Consider the following 24396-nt stretch of genomic DNA (forward strand, 5'->3'; position numbering starts at 1 on the left):
CTTGAGAACCTCTTGCTGTGAGGCGACAATGCAACCCCTACACCATTGCACCATCCCTCTAAGAGTGCTACCTAGTGGTGGTAGCACCACAGAGAAGGATCATTTAGCATTCCTATTCTTGAATAACTTGATTGTCACTGTCCTTTAAAAGTTGTAAGGTTTCATGCATCTTATATGTGTGCTGTTAATGCTTCATTCGTTGGACTTTTGGCAATAATTGAGAGACTTTGCTTGTTTTGTTCCGGACCGTTCAGTTGATTATAACATTTCTGAAATCCTGGTTGTACAGACACTTTAAACTTTCAGAAACAAGCTGTAGAACTAGTAGAATTCGGTCTGTAACTTTGCCAGCAAATCTTTTTACTTCTTGAAAAAATGAGCTTGGGGTTGGCAAGTATGTTTCTAGTTCTGTCTGAAGAAGTTGGATTTAACCCTTTTACACAGTCTGGTTACTAAATGTTAGTATTTGTCTTGCCTCTTTTACAGTTAATTTTTGTTTTGTACTGCCTTGTTTGAATTTCACTGTTATAAAGCACTTTATGATAAAGCACGATAATAAAAGTCGTGTCTAGTTGAGGCAAGCTGATGTGAGTAGCAAACAGGATGCTGTAAGTAGAGGCCATAATAAACTTCCATTCATTTCCATGCATCATTCCTTCATCTGAGTAGCAGCTAAAACTTTTGTGCCATTAGGGCCTGACCATCGTTCCTTGTCAAACGTACTCATAGCCGGCCTTAGACATAGGCCAACTAGGCGGCTGCCTAGGGCGCCGCTCTAACAGGGGCACTTTTTCAGTATTTATTTGGGGTAGGTAGACCTGGATGGGAGCACTGGGTGATGTGGTGGGGAATGCCATGGAGCCCTTTTGCCTAGGGCACCAGTTGATCTAAGGCCGCTCCTGCATGTACTTACTGGAAACATCTTTTCTAAAGAGAAACAAGTGCATCAGTCAGGCATGTAAATGCTGAGGTTGAAATTTTAGTTATATCGGTTGCGTCTGGAGGTATTCTGAGGTTTCCGTAGTAAGAATTGTTTATCTCTTGCAATGTTCATAAGAAGGTATTGGTGAGTCATCACTAAGGTTAAATGGAAAGAGTCAAGTGATAGTGTGTGCAGAGAAAAAAAAAGAACAAATGTGCAAGAGAGAAGATGAATCAAATAATAGGAGAATGGCATCAGGTAAGGGCAAGAGTGAAAATTCAGTTAGCACCAGGGAGTGAGCAAAACAGATGGCTAAGAAATATCTTCAAGCACTTTTACTGTTCTGTCCTTATATGGCAAGTTGTTATTGTAATATCAGAAAGAGCGATAAAGTGCACTTTTGATCAGATGTGGTAATGCAGAGTGCAAGTTAGATGCTTGATATTAAGAACATTGTTATGATTGTTTAAGTGAGCCTCCTGCAACTGTAAGTTTGCATAAATAACTTTCTGTTGCCATCTAAAATAACAAAATCTTGGCTTAATACACTTAAGTAAAGCATGAATTAACAAGGTTTTGTAATATAAAGGGTGATTACTCACCTATGTATAATACAAAATATACTTTACATCTCCTGTACATGGTGGAAAACAAGAATGCTAACAAACATAATGTCCGTAACAAGGTGGAATGAAGGTTGCCTGCTCGGTATCGAAGTATGTTTCAGTTAAGAGTTCACAAGCAGAAAAGCATAAGGACTAGTTCTGAGTCGGAACAAACTGAGACCACTCGTAGCTGGGGAGTTGCAGGTTTGGGTAAAGATACATCATGTTCAGTGAATCCTACAATTTATTTTGTATTATTAAACATTCTGAAGATCTTCAAAGAAACTGCTATTCAGCATGCACTTTACATTTATAGTTTAAAAGAAAATCTGTAGAACTTTAGCCATTTTACTTTGTGTGTAAAGGGTGCAAGCCGTTGGTGATTGTAATTCTCCAAATTATCCAAGTAAGTGAGTGAATGTGTATGTGTTTTCTGTAATAGATGTCTTAGTCAGGGTTACTTTCACTTCCTTGTACCTGCGGTATGCTGGAATAGACTATGTTTTCCCCAGTAACCCAAACTGGATAAAGCAGATACTGAAGAATAAATGTACATGTTTTTCAGTTTTGTTTTAAGGAAGCACGATGTTCTGACCTGAGATTGTATAACTGACCATGCTCCAGTCCTGTTCACATCTTGGTTTAGCCAAAGCCATCAGGCATTTCAGTGAGAGAGAATTGTTTGAGGTCATTGGCTGACTGAGGTCACCTGGACTACAGCTTAGACTAAGCACCTCATTGGTTCTTTTGAGATTTCTTTCTTAAAAACTGTCTCAGGTTTCAACTTTCTGTTACCTAAGAAGTTAATTTGTGAGTGTTCTGCCATTTCACACTGAACTTGATCAAAGGAAGGACACTGAGGAAACTCGGAGCTATAATATATAACATTAAGTATCCTGTTTTTTGTTTATTTTGTTCTTTATTTCTTTGTTATTTATAGCACTTTGTGTACTGTGTATTTTTCTAGCTAGTGTCACTGTGTGTGAGGTATTAACTGGAAATTGTCTACTTTTATTTAGCATCTGTTGGGTTGTTTGTTTCCAATAACTTGTTGTAGTTAAACTCTTTTTTCTAGAGGCTCCTTTAGCTGTTTAAAACTTTCATTTAAAGGCTCACTGCTGCTTTTCAGCTGTGAGAAACATTTCTGCAGTTTGTTTCCCACCCTCACTCCCTGTTGGTATAGTGTTTTTATAGTTGGTGGCTTTGCAGTTGCCTGCCCCTAGTGTAAATTTGATCTGGGACCCTCCTCCCAGTCTAGTGTCATTACCTCATTCTACCCAGTACAGGGAGAACATTTGAGAAGGCCAATCAGCTTAGTTTCTGCTACTCCTTTCTCTCTTTCCACTTAAATTTTTTTTATCTGCTTTTACTGTATTTGTGTTTCTTCCTACTTTATTTTGCTTTTTGCGTCATCTTAAAAGTACTCAGTTGTATTTATTACTGCTTGGTGTAACTCATTCTAAGCCTTTTAGTTTAAGCACTTGGGCTTCAGACCAGTTGTTTTACATTAAGAAGGTTTGTGGCCTGCACTGTGGTGGCAGGACAGGTAGCTTGCATCCTTGTAAGTTGGGAACTGCTGATTGAGGGCTCAGTGTCTGTTATTCTAAAAGTGTATTAGTTCTGGTTTAAGCACTTGGGCTTCAGGCCAGTTATTTTACATTAAGAAGGTTCGTGGTCTGCACTCTTGTGGGAGGAGAGGCTGGACTCTGCCCTTCTGAGCTGGGAATTTCTGGTTAAAGGCTTATAGAGCCTGCATATTTGAACTGTTTCTTACTGAAATTGGTACACCTTGTTTGCTGTAGCATAGACTAGATCCAGGCCTGCTGAATCTAGCTTTGTTTGTATGCTTGTTGTTTGTTTGCTTGTTATTTCCCTGAAATGCTAATATCACCTAAAACTTGGTTTTTCAGCGCTTCTGTGGATCCCTAGTGATATGTGCATTGCTTACTGCACTTATTTCCTTGTTTCACATGAAAGAAAGTTACTGTTTGTCGTTTTTGCATTTAAGTTACCTGTAACACATTGCATTTAAGTTACCTGGCACTTGCTCACTAAGTCAGCACTAAAAAATTAAAAGCACTACACCCTCACAAACTCCCCTTGAGTACCTTGTTCCCCATTGGCCCTTTTTTCAATTATAAAGGAATTCCCAATACTATTCTAGCATGTCCAAAGGTCAGTTGTCAATCTCCTCTCCGGTCCGGCTGGTGAATCTGGGAATCTTGAGGCAATGTTACAACTGCCTCATGTACACAGACAACCCTCTCCTCCTCCCAACAAATTCCAACACATGTGAGAGATGCAACCATATTGGCGTAACCAGATAGGAGGAGAAGGAAACCACACTCACTACAATTCCAGTCTCACATAGACCTACCACGACAGCAAACCAAACACATAAACACACAAAAACATACTCGGAGGCTCTCCTTAGCATGGAGAACATCGATATCTGTGCAGTAACAGAAACCTGGTTCAAGGCTCCCGAGAACACCACAGCACTACCAGGTTATACCTCATACCATGCTTTTCGGCCCCAAAACTTGGACAGAACCACAAAAGGAGGGAGAGTATCAATATTCGTCAAAGATACCCACACCTCCAGGTTGGTGGCACAGCACGAAGCATCGGAGACTATCCATGTGCAACTAACAGTGGGTAAAACTGCCTTCCAGTTTATAGCCTGCTACAGACCAGCCTCCCAAACCCAGGAACCCCACTCGGCCTTCCTGAGGACACTGGAAAATATGAAGGTCTCTCGAAACACCATTATATTGGGCGACTTCAACTACCCAAACATAGACTGGGAGCATTACTCTAGCTCCAACACCCTAACCCAAAGGTTCCTAGAATTTATAAACTCAAATGCTATGGAACAACTTGTTACCACTCCCACAAGAGGGGAAAACATACTGGACCTGATCATCACCAACATGGGGACTCTATGGTCCAGACCAGAAGTGTATCCCTCACTGGTAAGATCAGACCATAAACTAATCTCACTGGATATTCACATCCCGACCCCATCCCCTGCCCAGAAAATCACAGTGAAAAACTTCCCTAAAGCAAATTTCACACTCCTCAAAACCGAGGTGGAATCCTTCAAAGCCCCTGGGCCTGTGGAAAATATGGCCCAGACCGCAGAATCCTTTATAAATGCATTCTATGAACACCTTCAGGAATGCATGGATCATGCAATCCCAAATAAAACCAAGACCCAATCCTCCAAAGGCAGACATCCTGTCTGGTGGACCCCAGCCATAAACAAACTATACAATAGAAGGAGGAAGCTACTACATGATGGAGCAAAATCCCAAAAAGGGAAGGCATCTCTGATCAATATTAGCAAAAACCTATGGGCACTCATAAAATCGTCTAAGGTCAGCTTCGAGAGAAAAATTGCACAGGACACTAAGGATAATCACAAGGCTTTCTTTAGTTATGTTAGGAACCTGGGTGGGAATTCCCAGATATGCTCAGAATTAGTCCAAAATGACAAAAAATACACCGAACCCACAGACATTGCCAACATCCTAGCTGACAGGTTCAGCGCAACCCCCCCCCCCCCATCAAAAGGGAAAATATCTGTCCCAGCAGAGTGCTGCCCCCCTGACATCTCAGATGCTCAGGTAAGAGCCGCCCTCTCCAAAGCAAAAAACACAGCATCAGTGGGACCAGACGGTGTCCCGGGCTGCGTCCTACATGAACTCCAAGAAGAGCTAAACCCAAACATAAAACTACTGTTCAATCTCAGCCTTACTACAGGATATGTACCCAAAGAGTGGCGTACAGCAACAGTGGTCCCTCTCCACAAAGGTGGTGCCTCAACGGATCCTGGAAACTATCGCCCATAAGCCTGACTAGCTTGGTCTGCAAAGCTATGGAAAGGATCATCATGGACCTCATAAATAAAGATATTGGGGACCTACAGACACTGGATCCTACCCAGTTCAGCTTTGTTAAGGGCAGATCCTGCCTCTTAAACCTGGTCGATTTCTTTGAAACAGTCACCAAGGCCATTGACGAGGGAAGGTGGTCCACACAGCCTACCTGGACCTCACAAAAGCCTTCGATACAATACCCCACTTGGGCATTATAGATAAGCTCACCAGCTTAAATATAAACCCCTATGTCACTAGATGGGTTGCAAACTGGCTCAAGGACAGAACCCACATGGTTAGAATTGCTGGAGCCATGTCAGACTCCAAACCAGTTACAAGTGGCATCCCACAAGGCTCAGTCCTGGGACCTCTCTTGTTCGGTATATATTTCTCGGAGGTACAGGCCAACATGGAAGGACTGTGGCTGACCAAGTTTGCAGATGACTGCAAACTGGGCCCCATAATCGACTCTCCAGCCGACACAAGCATCCTCCTAAAGGGCCTCATAGAAACAGACAACTGGTGCCAGAGCCATGGCCTCAAGCTAAACGCCAAAAAGTGTATAGTCATCCCTTTGGCAAAAACAAAGTGCCCACAAATTACCACATAGGTGGTAATCCATTAAGTACAGAAGAAGTAATTAGGGACCTGGGGACCCAAGTTGATAGCAATCTCTCATTTGACAACCACATGGCCAAAGTGGTTAGAAGAACATTTTATATAGCCCACCTAATCATGAAGGGATTCACATCTAGATCAGGGAGGTCATCGTGCCTCTTTACTCATCCCTCATCAGGCCCATAATTGAGTACAATGCCCCTTTTGGGATGTACCTTACCAGACACCTGCAGCAACTGGAAAGACCCCAAAAGTACCTCACCAAGACAATCAAAGGGCTCAAACAGATGCCATATGCTGCCTGGTTAAAGAAACTCCAGCTCTACTCAGTGGCATACCGCCTGCTCAGAGGTGATCTGTGCCTGACGTATAAAGCCATGTCCAACCCGGAATTAATGGACATGCTGCACCTCAGAAAATCCAAATCCCATTGAGCTACACGCTCGAGAGACTTGAACCTCAGCACTGAAATAAATAGGACATGCTGGAGGGACAGATTCATAACCCAGAGGCTCCCTTCATTCTGGAATAAAATCCCAGTCCAGGTTAGGCAGAGTCTCTCATTGACTCTCTTCAAGAGGAATCTTGATGAGTGGATGGGAGATCGTAGGTTTACCCCGGGTATCACATCTCTGTCACTGTTAGACAGAGGCACAGTATACTAACCTCGAAAAAGGGCATAGCAAAATTAATTTAAAATGGGTGGTGAAAGCCAAACACACTCTGGCTAGGCTTATAAATGCCCTAGGGTAGATAGCCTAGTATGAACCTATGAACCTATGAACAGAGGCAAGAATGTGAGATGATGAGGCAATAAATCAACTTTTGTAGGCTTTTATTGTTTTAAAGTTTGCACAGCCCTACCACAGTCATGTTGGTTATGTGCAATCCATATGCATCACTTTGTAGCTTATGTATGCTTCCCCACGTATGCTTGGCAAGACTCAACACCTTTATTAAATTATCGTCTAAGACATAGGCAAACATACATTGGCAGAAAAAATATATTAACATTTTTCTTTTACATACATAATATATCATGTATATTTTCTTTCTTTATAACTACCATCAGTCCTACATTATAAAATTTGCTCAGTAGCTGCCTTCCCTCAAACCTCACTTCTCCTCCTCTTGAACATTATTCTGCATGTATTGTTTCCACAGTTTGCTTTTCCCTTTTCTAAAGATCCTTCTTCTAGTTCTTTTATCTCTTTTATAATATTCAGTACTTCAAATACAGTGGGTTAAGTCTTTGATTTCCATCTTCTAGAAATTGCTTTTGTGGCAGCCAGCAGAATTAAACTTAACAAAGCCTCACTAAGTCTTCCCAATTCAGATCCTGTGTCTCAGCTCAAAAAATTATTTCCTTAGTTACAGCCATTTGCTGACACAATATTTCTGACAGAGTGCTCTGTGGGGATTTTTTTAAATATGACAACTCATTACACACCCAAAACGTATGTTCCCAGGTACCTCTTTCTACTCTTTCACACATCCAACATTTGCTGTCTACCTGAGGAAAAATTCTTTGAAGTCTGGTGGAATTTAAAAATACATATGCAAATACCTCCAATCAAAAATCCTAAACCATCTGGTCTTTGCTGCATAGTTGGGAGCCATACGTATGTGCTCCCATTCTTCTCTTGTAAATTGCTTTTCAAGTATCTCTTCCTAATCTTCTCTAACCTCCTCTAGGTTCATAGGCAAGTACTAGACAATCTGTCTGCAGACCAGTTCAGATGTAGCCAAAAAACCCTATTCAAAATTTCCTTCTAGCATCAAGGAGAGCAAAACATGACCAGGACAGAATATGAGGCTGCCCATCCACTTATCTTGGTTTGCCTTGAAGATGGTAATAGTACTACTCTGCTTGACATGTGCTGGAAGTTTGTTCCAGAGGTGGGGGCTAGGTTGGGTTTGAGATGTGAATCTATCATGTCAAGGTGTCTTATTAATCTGCTGATGAAGGTTTAGTTCTTTAACCAAGTATTTGATGTACCATTAGTTCTGCAAAGGAATGGGAGATAAGTAGGGTTAGCTGTTTCATGGCACAAAAGGAAGACATAAATCTCCACAGAGGAGTCTGTAAAAGACTGAGTATAGAGAAAAGGCAACCAGTCTTTTCTGATAACTAAGATTTTTGAGGCCACTGATCATTTTAGTTATGAATCTCCGAGGTCTCTCAAGTTGTGTGATATGTTAAGATAAAGAAGTACATGACAAAAGGTGCATTATATTCAGCAGTGGATCTGATAAGATATGGAAGGGGAATTAAGACTGCTTTGGATCTAGTGGAGATGCTTTTGGAAATTAGATTGACCAAATAAAAGTCTTTCTGAACTACTGTGGAGATGTGATGGTCAAATGATATGGAATTATCAACAAGAATACCCCAGTTCCCTTACAACAGTCTCTGATTGGAGGGGTGCATCTCCTGTACAGTAAGTGAAACTATTTTGTTTATCAAAATGAGCTAAGCTACATTTTTTACATTCAATTTAAGACCACTGTCCTTGCACCAGTTATTGCCATGCTTTAAGCTGTGTTAATTGTGAGCCAGTTGAAGATCGAATAACAACAATCAATTTACAGTCATTTATAAACGTGGTTAACCATAGGCTAGAAGTGCTGGTCTGAAGGTATGAGAAATACGCAAAGTAGTAGAGGGCCAAAACTGAGCCCTGCAGTGCATCACTGGTAATTGTTTTGCTTTTAGAAGTTGCACCTGCTACTCTAACCACATGAGTTCTGACAGACAGCAGTTAGCTATTCATTGCACAATATAAGGATTTATATTCAGATTTACAAGTCTATCAATAACGTCTGCATGGGGAAGAGTGTCAAAGGCCTTGGCCAGGTCTGGATATGTTGTATGCACTTATAACCACTGTAAACTGCTTCAGTTACTTTTTTAAAGAAATTAATTAGGCTAAAGAGGCAGGACCTTAGTTTGATAAAACCAAATTGACGAGGGTCCCGGTTGAGAGATTTTAAATGTCCAGATTAATGAAATCTTGAGATAATGTGTTCCATAACTTTACTTATAAGGCTAGTGAGACTAGTGAGGTCTGTAGTTACCAGGGTCCATGGTTGGGCCACCCTTTTGCAGGTGAGCAGGCACCCCCCCAACAAATAAAAAAACCCAAACAAACTTATATATACAGCGTGAGTTGGTGGACTTTAAGGATTACTTGCGGCAAACACTGTAAAAGCTGCTGGTTGGGTAGATTGGGGTGATGGGGGAGATGATTTTTCTGAGCTTTGACACAGAATCGGAATTGCTTACACATGGTAAGGCCTTGCTGTGTCTAATTATGTTGACTGCCAAAAAAAATTACTAGAAAATCGAAATCAAAATCGAAACCAACTATATTAGAAGTAGTGAATATAGTAGCAGAGATAAAACAACTGGAACTGAGATTTTTAGAAAAAGGTAGGAGCAAACTACATAGGAAAAAATGGGAATTGTGGGAACAGTGCATACAAGGGAGGAATGAGGTTTAAAAGACATCAGGCCTTAAATGAGCTATGTAATGTTTGAGTGAGAAAGATTGGTTAGATTATAAGTGATGTATTATGTTTGCAACTGGGAGTGTGTCAGTATGGTTTGTGATGTAGAATGCTTGCAACTAAAATTCTGTCTGTGTGGTTTGTTTTCATTTATATAAATGTATGATTGCTTTTGTCATAAGTGATAGTTTAGTAAAGATATTTCTTGTTTAAAAAAGGGACAGGAATTGAATATTTTTTGTAATGTTGCTTAATATGACATATAGCAATGTATGGGAAACAAGAATTTTTTTTAATTTTAACTTGTTAAACAGTTTGATTACTTTTATATAAATGTAAATGTGCCTTTTCACAAGTGATAATTCAGTAAAGGTGTTAAAAAAAAAACTGTGAGATTGCCATACCTCTGAGAAAAGGGAATCTCGTCCTTAGTTTATGTAAGTCTGCTTTTTCAGCTATTCAGTCTCCATGTTTCAGGACTTGTTCTTCAGGTTCCCAGTATTTCAAATGGTTGCCTATTTGAAAAGCTAATCTATACCCAAAATCAAATAAATTAACAGCTATGGTCTTCTGTAGGGGATTAGTACAATGACTGCTGTTTATAAAGTATATGAGTTATGAAATTCTGCAAGGGGGTACATTTTTGATATTGACTAAGGCTTTTAAAAGAGCTAACCATTCCCTTTTGCCAAAAATAGAACAATCTAATTTTGGGGTTTCAGGTCATTTCATGGTTCTGTAGTTAACCTGTACAACAGGTCTTATCAGGTGAGTACTGAAAACGCACTGTCTGACGTTTGAACCCTCAACTGTGGGGTTACCACAAATCAGGTTTATAGGCATTAGTGTTTTTACTTTTCATGAATAATCTTAAACGAGACTATCTCAGCCTCAGTATAACTGCATAAATAAGCAACATTTGTTTGTGTCTTTTGGCTTTTCCCAGTTAGGGGTCGCCACAGCGGAACTCCGGTCCGTTAATGATTGGCAGTAGATTTTTACGTGCCAAGTTGCCGGCCCTGACGCACAACCTTCAACGAAGGTACGTCCATTCACGCATGTCTCCACACAGAAGACGCTCTAGCTGAGAATCGAACAGGACAACGTCTTACTGTGAGGCGACAACGCTAGGCAACATGCTATTGCAAAACTCTGATGTATCTATCTTTACCCTACAGATAAAGTCACAAGCTGAGTTTATTGTTGTAGGATTGTGTGTCAAAGATCAGTCTAACACTCAGCCCCAACAGAACAGGAGTTAAGACGTTTGGTACCACACAAAAGTTATCACTGACAATGTGTTACAACAGTTAAAAATGTGCTTGATGCTGACCTCAGAATTCATCACTGTGTTTTATTGATGAAAGCCCCCACCTCCCATTGGTAACTGACAGAGCCACCCCTTCTGCTGGCCACCTCTGTTTTTGAACTTACTCGTCAACAGAAGTTCCCTACCTTGGTGTCTAATGACAGTGCAAACATATTCAACCTAAACCTCAGTTTGAGCCAACCATTTTTAAAAAAATCAGCCTTGTGGACATTCAGAAGCAATATGCCTCAGGGGAATTCCAAACAAAAATAAGAGTACTTATTTGCAGAGTACTTATGCAAATGTCTTGGAACAGTATTTGAGTAATTGCTGATATGCAGATTTGTATGAGCAAGTAATTTGAATCTTATGTTTCACTTGTGTTGAATGCATAAATTGACATGTTCTTTGTGACTTTATTACATTAGTTGTTGTTGTGTCTTTTGGCTTTTCCCAGTTAGGGGTCGACACAGCGGAACTCCGGTCCACTAATGATTGGTAGTTGATTTTTACGTGCCGAGTTACCAGCCCTGATGCACAACCTTCAACAAAGGTATGCCCATTCACGCATGTCTCCACACAAAAGACGCTCTAGCTGAGAATCGAACCGGACAGAGTCTTACTGTGAGGCGACAATGCACATAGATTTGTTTACCAATTTTTGTCTGTTGTCAGAAACATAGATTTGTTTACTGTCTTCAAATGCAACTTGTACATCTATGCAAATTATCTTGTTATTGTGTTCTTTTGAACCCAAGTCATGTCTGAAAACGTTCTGTGGACCAGTCTTCCCCAAACAGTAAATAAATTGATAAATAAATTCCAAGAGTCAGACTGCATGACAAATAATAATCTTGATATTGTCTTGTGTCCCGTTACATATTTTATGTATTTATGGAAAATAGAGCAAGTGTAAAATATAGACTTTTTGTTTTCTTAGTAAAACAAAGTTTAAAATGTACATATAAATTAGTACACACAATACATCAATACTTTTTTCTGTCTTTTTACAAAACATCGAGTCATTTATAGATAGTTACTAGACATGTGATCCAAAAGGCTGTTGAAGAGTCTAGTTCAGTTTCCCAGTTGCCCCAGAGCACTGCCTAAGTGGCTTGCTGAAGAGTGTACGCAGTAGGTATATCAAAGCCTGGACTACAGAAAGCACTTCAGTAGCATCTCATAGCCTTAATCCTCTACATTAACTGCCAGACAAACAACTCGTTCTAATCAGCTATTCCTTTCTTAGGGAATGGTATAATTAACATCTTTCATTCATGCAATTTTCATTCTCATTATAGTGTAAAAGCAATGTATTTCGGCTTCTCTCATTAGGGGTCGCCACAGCGATCACCGGTCTGCAAACTTATTGGCAGTGGAGTTTTTACGGTGTCGAGTTGCCAGCCCAGCTCCCAGCCTTCACAGAAGGCGCACACACACACACACACACACACACACACACACACACACACACACACACACACACACACACCAACCTGCATGTCTTTAAAACTCACTTGATCACAGGGAGGACATGCAGACTCAGCACAGAAGGCGCTCCAGCCGAGAATCGAACTGGAGAACCACATGTTGTGAGGCAACAACGCTAACTGGTGCACCACTGCAGCTGACTAATAATAGTGTGCTGTGCCTTTATCTTTTAAAGTTAATATGTGTGTCAAGAATATGGGGACAAGTTCTACCATTTTATCTATTTTACACAACTATATTAGTAAAGCTACACATAACAAAAACTGTATATTTTATCAATATTTTCATGTGGAGCCTATTGTCTTGTTCAGTTTTAGTTATTCATGTTTGTTTGTAAAATGAAAAAAAAAATATTTAGACTTTTTGTTGAGTTGCATTAACTTCAGAAGTTTGCATGAATGAAATACTATTCTGTCTGTAGGTATGTTGTGCTCTGAAGAATATGACGATTTAACCATAGTTCTGTTTTACATGAATGTAGACATAGTACTACTCATACAGTTAGTTTCTTTCACAGAAGATGGCACATTTACTGTTCTGAAATTCAGTTTCAACTAAAATTGAGTGGAATCCTGACACTTCTGAATATGTCACCAGAAAGCAGACTGTTTCTGTGGTGGTTATTCTGTAGCAGCTTGGTGATTGTATGCTCATCTCATGCATTGTCTTTAGGCAGTCTGAGAGAACTTGCGTTTCCAACCTTTGACAGTTATTTCTTATTCGTAAAAGTGAGTAGCTCTTTTTTAAGTGTGTTGGTGTTGAAATAACCACATTATTTCCATTCCACTTTAGGTGGTGGTGGTCCGAAAATGTTCATAACAATTTATACTTTCTGGCATTGTATAATATAGATACAGTATGTGCAGCTGGTCACTATTAGATACAGATATAGTACTGTGTTAAACTTTAGTAAAATTTAATTTATTTTTCAGAAGTATTGATCAGTGTATGCTTTTATTCACTTCATTTGTCATTTTTATTATCCTAGAAAGTGGCTGCAGTGACACCTTGGGATCAGTGTTTTACCTTTATCAGTGTGTGTGTGTGTGTGTGTGTGTGTGTGTGTGTGTGTGTGTGTGTGCGCGCACACGCACAGACATACCCACTCAAACATGGGGAGAAAGAGAGAGAGAGGAAAATCCCTATTCACACACACAAAGTATAGCCTAATGGAATTTCCTTAAAGGCTTTCTTGGCTGTTTAAACACTTGTAGCTAGCAGACCATGCATACATTTCCAGCTCATCTTCAGCAGAGCAGATTTTTTCAGTTGTTACAAGATTATTTTTTTTTTTTGTAGATTCTTTTTTATTGTAAAATTTTCAAGGATACATGTCAAACCAAAAACCATGACAGACACTACATCAAAATGCGAGTATACATTAAGCATATTATGTATAAGATAAAAACATCAAAAACAACAACTATGTACAACTCATACTATGCCCACAGCAATTTTTTTATAATTCCATTACAGCGTGATAAGGACTATTGGTATCTGCAAATTATCAGTACTTATTTAAGTATATGTTCAGATAATATTTCCCAAAATTCCTTCATAGCTGGTTTTTGTTTAATATTGTGGAACAGGTATTTATGTGCCTTGAGGTAATTAATAGCTATGTGTTTAAATCCTTCCCATGATAGGGAGTGTCTGTTTTTCCAATTCAAGGAGATGTAATATTTGATTAACATAAAGATAGGAATCAGAGCCTTGCATTTTCTTTCCGATAAACCGGGGGGGTATGAAGAATGGTAAATTCCCATGACAGGATGGATTTTTCATATCCAATTTTTTCAAGAATCACCCTCAAGGCACACCATAACTTGTAGGAACATTTGCAGCTGTGAAGGATATCATCCAATTGATTCGGGCAATATTTACAATTAGGGGATAAATTAGGGAAGATTTTGTTAAGGATCGTAGGGGTAAAATAGGCATTGTTCATAATCATCATTTGAGTGTATTTCATCTTCTTAAAGGGAATAGATTTAGTGCTTAGGTCTATAGCCTTAGCAAATTGGTTTTGGTTAATATCAGGGTTGATCTTTGACCAGAGTTTCGAAACATTTAGTTTATTTTGGTATCTAAGTGTCATTATAGATTTATTACTGTTTTACATGTTGAGATATCATTGTGACTGGTTCTTATGTCAAGTATTGATTGATGTCTAAGGGGGAAAAGATCCGAGATACAGGTGTTTAACAAAAGAGGGTATTGTTCCAAGTTTAGCATGCATCCGTTTAACTTAAGATTAGGGTTTAGATGAAGTGGTTGTAAAATAAAGAACGAGTGTGAAAGGTTCAAAGATTTAAAGATTGCCTAATAGGTTTTAAAGTCAGGCCCAGTCCCCTGTTCCTTAGGGCAGATAAGCTTTGAATAGCTAATTGAATTTAGAAATAGTTGTTATAATTTTTTTAAAAAAATTGTTGTATAGTGTGTTACTAGTTGTCTGAAATAGGTATAGAAGCCTAGGAAGAATGTTCATTTTAACCACTGTTGTTTTGGCCAAAAAAGGGAGCTTGAGGTTAGACCATCTTGTGATATCATTTTGGACATTTGACCAGTACCTGACTACATTGTCCTGATAGTGACTGTGGTTGTTACAAGATTATATCAATGTAATGTTGGCATAATGTGTTTAAAACTATGGAGAGAAAACTCATGTACTTTTTTGTTTACAGGGGATTTGTGTATGATAGCCAGAATAGCCTACAGATGAGAGGGCTAGTTGTCTTGCTTGTTTCAAAGGCAGCTGGCCCTACAACGATGGCAGCTTCGTCTCCGCAGCAGGACATGGTCAGTGGAATATATCCCAGGTACTGTTCACCTGTTATTCTACATTTGTATTTTTTTCAGGCCTGCTTCAGAAAAATAAAACTAAAATTACATTACTAATTTATAAATTTATAGAATGTTGACATAGCAGCATTTTAGGATCATAGGATCATAGTTTAGTACTAAGCTAACTGCGCTTGCGAGCCATTTTACGCCTAGCCAGTTATCCCTTGTGAGCCTCAAACCCTGCACCTTGTGTTTGTAAGGCAAACACTTTAGCCATTAAGCCACCCTCCCAACCCCTGTGTGTCCTGTTATCACCCTACACTCCTTCACAACCTTCAAAGAGCTGTTTCAAGACATGCTCTTGGAACTTACAGATGTGGGTCTGGTGACAGAGCACTAAAACCCAGGGCTACTTAGGTGCATATTTTTTATCCATGCCTATCCAGTAATATACACTCTGTCATTACGGTGTGCGTTAGGTCTGGAATGAGTGTCTCCCTTAAAAGTTTCAGGGCCACAGTGCTCAGGTGAGCTGTGGGAGTCTTTTAAATAAAATTCTGTGCAGACTGTTGCAGGTATACAATCTGTTTAATCTCCGGGTTTGGGAGTTAACTTCCAAGGTACATACTAAACAAAAAAAATAAATAAATAAAATAACATAACTAAATTTAGAATATCTTCCTGTACTGCAGCAGCAGCAGCATCTGGTTTACATGGGTAACTGTTGGAGTTTCATATGTCTTCTGAGGAGCAGACACCTTATAAGTTTGTTGCTTCACTTTCCACTTTGTCTTGTTTTAGAGAGAACAAAGTTGGCTACTGTCCAAAGATATGGCAAACATCCGGAGCAAAGTCACAAGTCTCCTTCAGCTAAGGTAGGCCTGAACAGCACTTCATCTTCTAAAGTAAAAATCTACAATTTCTGGCAGTTGGCTTTACAGGATTAAGGAGCACTTAACAAGCTGTTTCTTGAGGTCCAGCAGTGCAAGATTCGCTTCTCTCAGCTTCCACAACTGTGTAATGCTGAGCAAATCAGTAAAACAGACACCACTCCCAGGCTGATAGGATCATGGAGATCAGTGCTCTACCCGAGAAAACACACAAATAAATTAAAGTAAATACATTTCAAGTCTTTGGACTTAAATTCCTGACAGATCAAGTATTTACATTGTGCTCCAAGTCCAGGTTGTGTACACAGTCTTATGTGGGTCTTAAATGGAATCTTTTTCGGATGCATTTGCCTTTCTAAAGACAGCATGACCAACACAGCTCTGTATGGGAGACATCCACCCAAGAGACATTTGCACTAGCCCAAACAGCTATTAGCAGATGTCAACTACACAACGTTACAATTTCTACCGAGTCATGACCAAGCCCAAGGGAATGAAAAAAGACCCTGCACAACACGCAATATACATCTGAAAAAAAAAAAAAGATGTCTAGCAGTTTGCCAGACTTTGCACCAGAAGTACATTAACATCCATGGCAAAGCCATGCCTACAGAGACAGCTACTTCTTTCCAAGTCTGGATAGTCCAGACAACCGCCTGTAGCAGAGTTCCCTGAAGTAATGACCGCAGCAGTGAACTACAAAATAAACATCTAAAGAAACCATGAACTTCAGCCCAAGGCCTGCAAGTCATGGTGGAGCTTGCCAGATTGGTGGATAAATGGGGCTTCTTAAAGGCCAGAGGTGTTTTGGCTTCTATAAAAGATGCAGCTAAAGCAAAAGGAACCAAACCTACTGGGTCCCAAAAAAAAAAAGTAAGTATCAAAATTACTTTCTGAATGAACATGTGAATTAGAGGAATGGGGAAACGCACTCATTAAGACGTGGTGAAACGCACACACAAGACCTGGGAGTCAAAATCTGGAAGACAGCACTCCTGGGTTGCTGACTTAGAAAGGGTATGAGGTGAAATGTGTCTGGTCTGCATTTGATGCTGGTCTGTGATAAGTTGAAGCAAACTCTTCCCAGAGATGGAAAATCCTTCATTTAATTGTTCAGTTCAGAGACCACTCGTGATCTAACTAACACATTGGTCTGATTAAATCATCAAAACAATCGGGACAGCACTAACAGACAAATGTACACATCAGCAATGAAAGCTCCATAAACTCACAGCTAACCAACCCTCTGATGACAACCTAAAGGCCTTCCACACCAAAAGCTCATCCACTGAGCTACCAATGCATGGTGTTGAACAAAAGGTACAGGCACCATGACTTCAACACTCCAATAGTAAATCCTAACACTAAAGACATAATGGCATCCAGCACTGGCACCAATGTTGGCATAAACTCAAGTCCACAAAGAAATAGTTGTGTAAAATCTTACCATAACCATAGATGTCCTTCTCTTCCATGTTGCAGTATTCCAGGTGTGGGACCTCATGCTCCCAGGGAACTCGCACGTCGGCCTCCACACAAAAGCCCCAGCCTGGCTGTTGCAGTGCACACGGGATGTCAGTTTTATTTTGCACATTAACTTTCTCTTTTTTGTAGTACATCAGGTCTTGGGATTAGAATAGGCTATCAGTCAGAATGGTATTTACCACCAAAAAGTGATGAGGGGGAAAAGGACATTTTTTAAACTGGATATCTTGTAGCACTCGTGTTTATTAGACGTTTTATATTACTGTTAGAATGGGTTTGCTTTGTCATTCCCCCCTACTTTCATATATAGGGATGTGCAAGTGTGTTGCAAGTTCCATATAACCTAGTATCCCTTTATGAAAGAAATTTGCTTGTACTAATAGTTACCACCATTTATGCCCCCATTGTCAGGCGGTGTCAAACATTGTGTGGTAAAGTCACTTATTTATGAAGAGGAGCAGTGACCTCCAAAACGTCGATGAACACTTGATGGGACCTTTGTCTTAGCCATCGCAGTTTCCTCGTTCCTTTTTCCTGAATGAAAGTGAAATAGCCATTTTAATTTAGATTGCTAAAAATCACTCTGACCTATTTTAATGAAATACAGGGATATTCAACCAGTTAAACTGCAGTGGCATTCACTACATTTCCCTTACCTTATATAGAACATTTGTATTTGCACAATTTTTGTGTTTGTATTTCCAGAAAATCGGTTTGTCCCAGAAAGGAGCATTGTGATTTGCATATCATAGTTAAAAAGTTAATTTAAGATGAAGACTGTTTCACAGACAGAGGTTGCCAAAACATGAAAAGCATATTGCAGTTGTGGCTTGAAAACTTCTTTCACACAGCTATTACAGCAGCAAAATGCCTGAGCTACTTACAATTACCGGTCATTTGCCAGTCTTTTATCCTGCACCTATATATACCCCTAGCGTGAAATGACACAGTTCTGTCACTGTTCATAACTGTCATGTGTTGGTCTACACCAGTAAATAAAGATAACAGTATCTAATGTGTTCTTGGGGAGTACAGTGAATGGTTAAAGTTTCTGTATCGCAGCTCTATATTCATGGTTCCTTTCTGATCGTGGTCACTGTTTTTTGAAGGTTTCATGTTCGCTTTGCCTTTTTCTTGTTTCCCAGAAATATGGTAGTTTATTGTTTACTCTAAATTTTCTGTGTGGTTTTCCCTTTCGGACCTCATCATTGCTGATAATGGTCTGCGCATACCTCTCAATTACCCAGATTTTCTCCTCATATTTTTTTGGACTGTTCCTTTGTGGATTTCTGACAAACCACTGAGGAATGAAGTCACTACATAATGAATGACTGTTGAGTTTTAGACTATTATTGAATTAAATACAATTGTAACAGTGATATTTATATTTGTACCTGATTTTGCTACTTCCTCCAGTTATTTTTTCCCAGATTCCTTGTGCTAAGTGGTTGAAAGTATACCTCTATATAATTTTAATCTGGTTAACAAATACATTACATTTAAGCTTGTCTCACTTTTTTGAAACTATTAATTGCTTGTGTTAATCATTGTAATTGAATCCACTGTTGTTTGCTTGACTTTCATAGGATATTAAGCACAAAAATAAATAAAAGTAAAAAATTAAAAATACGGCATTTAATGCTGTTAGAAAAGGTGGTGATTGTAGATATTTTAAAAGCTGTTTATATGCAGGTATATATCCAGTGAATGTGTTTCTCAAGTGACTTTAAAGCGTATTTTTTGTCTTTAAACAGTATGTAATGCTGGCTACTGTGAGCACTGTGCAAAGTTCAATAAAGCAGTTAAAAACATGAGAAGAATGGCTTGTTTAGAAAAAAAAAAGTTCCATAAAATGGTTGAAAAAATGCAGAAATCAAAATAATGGGAAAGGAAAGATGTATTTTTACATTTTTGGAGAAGCATCTTCAAAAGATCTCACCAAAAACAGAAACATCTTTCTTAAAGTTTGCAGATAGGCCTTGATTGTTGATTACAGGAGACATCAAGACAAGATTCATAGCACCATTAACAAAGGCTATAGCGGTCAGTAGTGGAGAAATGACCTTTTTGGTTGTTACTGTTCTTAATTAAGGAGTTCCATTTTATGTTCAGTAGCTTTGCATCAGTGTCGTCTCAGCAGATTGCACATATACCTATGACCTCAAGAAGGCTATAAGGCTTTCAATTGTATAACAAGACCAGGAATTCATGTTCCCATAGTGACTTCAGTGCAGCATGGGAGGAGCTGCTGTAGTATAGAGGTGGTTGCTGTCTTGCAGATAAGAGACAGTGAACTGAGGTCTCATTTCTCTTTGATGGTGTTAGCGTTTGTGGGCATGAAAGATCCCATAGGACTTATCAGAAATGGCTACCGTTCTTAAAATCATCTAAAATCATTCCATGATTTTACAGATATGTTTGATAAGTTTTTAAAAGTGTAACAGTAAGCATTAATTTTCAGGAAAACACATTGGCCATTCTTTCTTTAGTGACAGTATCCAGTATGTTTTCTAACTTCTACAAAGAAATGCCCTTTCCCAATCTTTTAATCGTTTCACTCATTTTTTTTAACATCGTATTTCCGAAATTCACCTTCATTTTGTCATTGTCTTTCTTGTTTTCTTAGATTTTGCACTATAACATTTCCTTACATTTCCCATCCTATTGTTTTGCTTAACAAAATTATCAGTATCTTGTAATCTTTGCCTCTTTACAGCTTCATAATGTTTATAACAAGTCATTCATTCACATTAATTTTTCCAACTCTTAATATTTTAATGTATTTGTTGCCATTCCCCCAAAACATTTATTATTACTCTTTAAAAACATTTTAATGTCTCTTCTTGTTATATCATTTATTTAAATGCAGTTTTTCTGCTAAACATTCATTTTTAAATTTCTGTCTTTCCTAGAACTGTTTGGAAAGATGGTCTCCAGATAACAATTTCACTTTATACTGTCTTACTCCCTTGATGACTTAACTGCCTGACTTCAAGATATTCGCTTCTCTTCTTTACACAGGTAGATCACTTAAATCCATTTTGCAATGTTGTTTCTTTGAATGTATCATAAATAACAGATCATACATTTTTATATATTTCTTTCCTTTCTAGTCCACTTTGTATACATTCCCACGAAAACTCATTTATTTTTAAAATTTTGATTAATAGGCGTTGTCGAACTGAAAGTGCTGTACAATATTAATTTATTTATTTTTTGTTTACCAGGGTAAAGCACTTGTCAAAAATGACCAGTTGCAGGGTAAGGTCAGGTTGCAACAAGAACAAAGCATTGTCAACAGTAGTATATGATAGTATGTAACAGTATATGCAGAAATAACTGTAGCAAGAAAAAGCATTTGGCATTAGAAATCAATATAGGGCATTATATTATATCAAACTAACAAAAGTGGTACTACACTGAGTGGCAGAGAACAGATAAAAATACACACTGGGCTGATTTATGGTGCCACTACTGTATACATATTTACAGGATAGACTTCTCACCAGTTAAAGAGAAGTAAGAACTGAGTGGTGGAGGATGCATGGTTAGTGCGCCGGTATGTCTTGTGCTGTATAACACTTGCACCTGTTTTCTTCAGCTAAAATGTTTTGAGTTGTGGTCCATGTTTATTGTAGGTGGGTATGTCTATGATATTTAGAGGGAGGGATTGCCACAGTTTTGGTGCAGCTACAGAGAAGCTGTTGTCAGAACAATGAAGCCTTACAGTGGGCCCCTTTAGATATGGGATTGAACTAGACTGGGTCCTAAGCTTATAAGTGGGGATAGATGCAATGAGTCTTAAGGGCAGGTGGTAAAGAGACTTCCTGGTGCAATAGTCAACCTGGGAAGAGTTTTGTCTACACAGTGTAGGAATTAATTTGACATTAGAAAGTGTGATGCAGTGATGCTTCCTGGGAGAAGAGTTAATAATGTGCAGCCATATTTTGTTGGCAATAGTTTACCCTGTCGTGAGATTTTTGTTCGAGTCCTTTGTAAATAGTGGTAAGACGTATTCCAACTATGCAAGTAGAATTCCTTTTCCTTCCATGACAGGCATGGATAGAAAATGAGAAAAATGTTGTGCCCAGAAAAGATTTGAGATCTAACTTTGTCAATTTACATATAAAATTTAAGGGTTTGATGATCTAAACCAGATAACAAAAGGTATTTGAAATGGGAGGTGGTTTCAGTAAGGTTGTTGAATTGTTTTTTTGTTTTGGAGGGAGTTGGGGCATTTAAGTAGTCTTTTTGTTTCAGAAATAATAGTTTTAGTTTTAAAAGGGTTGAGTCAGATATTTTTATTGGCAAGTGGTTCACTTGTTTCTTGTAGGCCCAGTTGAAACTGACTTTGGATGTTTGTTTGTTTTTGGCAAGAACCATGGTGTCAGTAAAAAGAATGGATAAGCTGTAACTATGGTAAATCCAAGAGCAGTTTGTTTACAAATATTGAGGGGCAAGTGTTGATCCTTGAGGTATGCCTGAATGAGTAGCATCTGTCTGTGACAGAGATGGTCCAATTTTAACTCTGAAGGTTCTGTTTGTTAGAAAGTCTTTTAACTATTGTGTGGCTTGTGGACTAATTCAAATGTCCATCATGTGAGACAGGAGGATGGGATGATCAAGTGGTATCCTGTGCTGAGGTTCAGTCAATGAAAATAGCTCCAATTTAACTGCCCCTATCCATGTTAAGATGTCATCAGTCAGTGTCCAAACTGCAGTCATGGTTCTTCATCCTGACCAGAATTCATGCTATTTATTGGAGAGAATATTTATGTAGTTATGTGCTAAGCTGGTTGTATATGAGTTTCTCCAGAATTTTGCCCAGTAATGCTAATATCAAAATTGGATGGTCATGGATGGTAATGACCAGTTGTGATAGATTTTGGCTGTTTAGGCACCGGTTGGATTAGTACTAATTTCCAGGTTATGGGCATGGTGTTTGAAGTGAGGCGTAGACTGCAAATGTGGAGGGGGTGGTAATGAAGTCTCTATTCTGTAGTAGTACAGAAACCAAAGATGGAGGCTGTCTAGCATGCAGGTAAGTTGGTCAGAATTTGCTCTAGTAAATGGGTGATTTGTTTCGTAGTAAACACAGTGAAGTAAAATGGCGTGAGTAATACAGACATACCCATATATAAAACTACATTCTTTGAGTCAGTGTGTAGTTTGATTGGTCAAACCTAAACTACTGCTGTACCTTTTGTATAAAATTTGTTACTTCATAGGCTTTAACCATGAACCTCAAATAACTGAAAAACTAACCCGAACATCTTCTGTTTCATATTCAAGTACTTCAAAATCACTTCAGTTCAACTGCCGATACACAGCAAAACTGAATTTAACATACTTACCCTCTTCACATTTGACATTGTATAAGCTTTTCTTAGCTCTACCACTTCTGTCATTTTGGCTGCAAGTTTCTCTTCTCTAATCAGTAGCTCATTCTCATCATGAATGATGCATAAAATAGTTTCTGTTTTCATTATATGTGCCATCTTTGTCTATACCCTTCCACCAGCACTTTCACTTTTACTTTAAATGCAATTTGACACTATGTAATTCTCTTAATAGCAAACTATCATAAGTTATTATTTTCTCATCTGTCTTTATAATAGCAGTGCCAGTTGCACAAACTCAAACACCCAGGCATATAAACCCCTCAGACATTTTCAGTTACTAATTAGCTGCATAAGATGACATTCGGTTTAACACAGCATTCATTAGTAAACCGAGCAGTACCAAAGTTAAAGAGCATCCTTTCTAACCACATTTTATAGCTACATTTTCTTCCCTTTCATCTATTTATCAAAGGTATTATTCCCAAATTTATGTATTAATCTTGCTCAAATTTTTCAGCTTTTTCCCTGTACCATGACTTTTTTGGATGTCCCCTTATTTACATGATTTATGCTACTGCATTTATTTAGAAATGTTGTAAGCCATTAATCTTGCTTGATACTGTCTCTGTTGCTACGCGATTTACCATTTCTTTGTTAGTGATAACTGTGTCACATCTCATTTACACATTCATACTCACTATTTTTTTTTAGATATCTCTCTAATTTTCTTACCTTTATTAAAATCTTATAATCTGCAATACTCAAAGCAAGTGGCCTCCATTTTTTCCTGGGTCACTCTTACTCCCTTTCTTCTAAGTAAAATTATTTACACTATGCAATAACTCTTCATTCTCAATTCATAGGTATATACTTGGCTAACAACCACAAGGGCCCTTACAAGCCTAGCCAAGCATCAAAAATTCTGTTTTAAAGCAGTTCTTTTACAGCTCCACAAAAGTTATATTTCCTTCCATCCAGATTTATAAAACATGTATCCTACCCCATCATTGCATTGCACTATCTTTAGCTGATTCAGTGCTTTTTGTAACTCTTACAAAGAAATGTGTTTCTCCAAATCTCTTAATCCTTTTTACTCAGTTCACCTTCATATTTTCCCTGTCCATAATTTGTGATACATTTGTGTTGTGTACATTCTGCATCATTCATTTCCATGTTTTATACTTCCCAGCCATTTTTAAGTTTTATCAGACAGCTCAGAAAAGGAGACACCTCTTCCTGTTGCCCCTTGAATATACATCTTAACAACTAATAAGTGAAAAAAACATGTGCTCAATAACTCGTACAGTAGTTATATGTCTTAAAATACAGCAACACCATTGACTGATGAACCGGCATGACATGGTACATACATATCCATATGATACCCATTACAAAAATTTAATTTGATTGTAAGTTGAGCCATGAAGGTGTATTAGCCAGAACACCTTTTAATGCAGCAAAATACATGAGAGTAAAAGGGCAAATGAGAGGCATGCAGACTAGTAACGTTCTATAAATTAACCTAACAGAAAAAAACATCAGTGCACAAAAAAAAAATA

At 38.5% G+C, this 24396-nt stretch overlaps 1 protein-coding gene across 1 annotated transcript in view; it reads left to right on the top strand.

Moving 5' to 3' along the window:
• The window catches only part of PDSS2 (decaprenyl diphosphate synthase subunit 2), a 1587149-nt gene that overhangs the window by 712837 nt on the left and 849916 nt on the right, over positions 1 to 24396 (top strand). Inside the window, exon 2 of the mRNA XM_044069781.1 lies at positions 15021 to 15155. Coding sequence (XP_043925716.1) covers positions 15021 to 15155 — 135 coding nt within the window. The remainder of the gene's footprint in view (positions 1 to 15020; positions 15156 to 24396) is intronic.

This window comes from Protopterus annectens, chromosome 1.part0 (assembly GCF_019279795.1).
Source record: "Protopterus annectens isolate FY-2018-M chromosome 1.part0, PAN1.0, whole genome shotgun sequence".
In the NCBI taxonomy this organism is placed as follows: Eukaryota; Metazoa; Chordata; order Ceratodontiformes; family Protopteridae; genus Protopterus; species Protopterus annectens.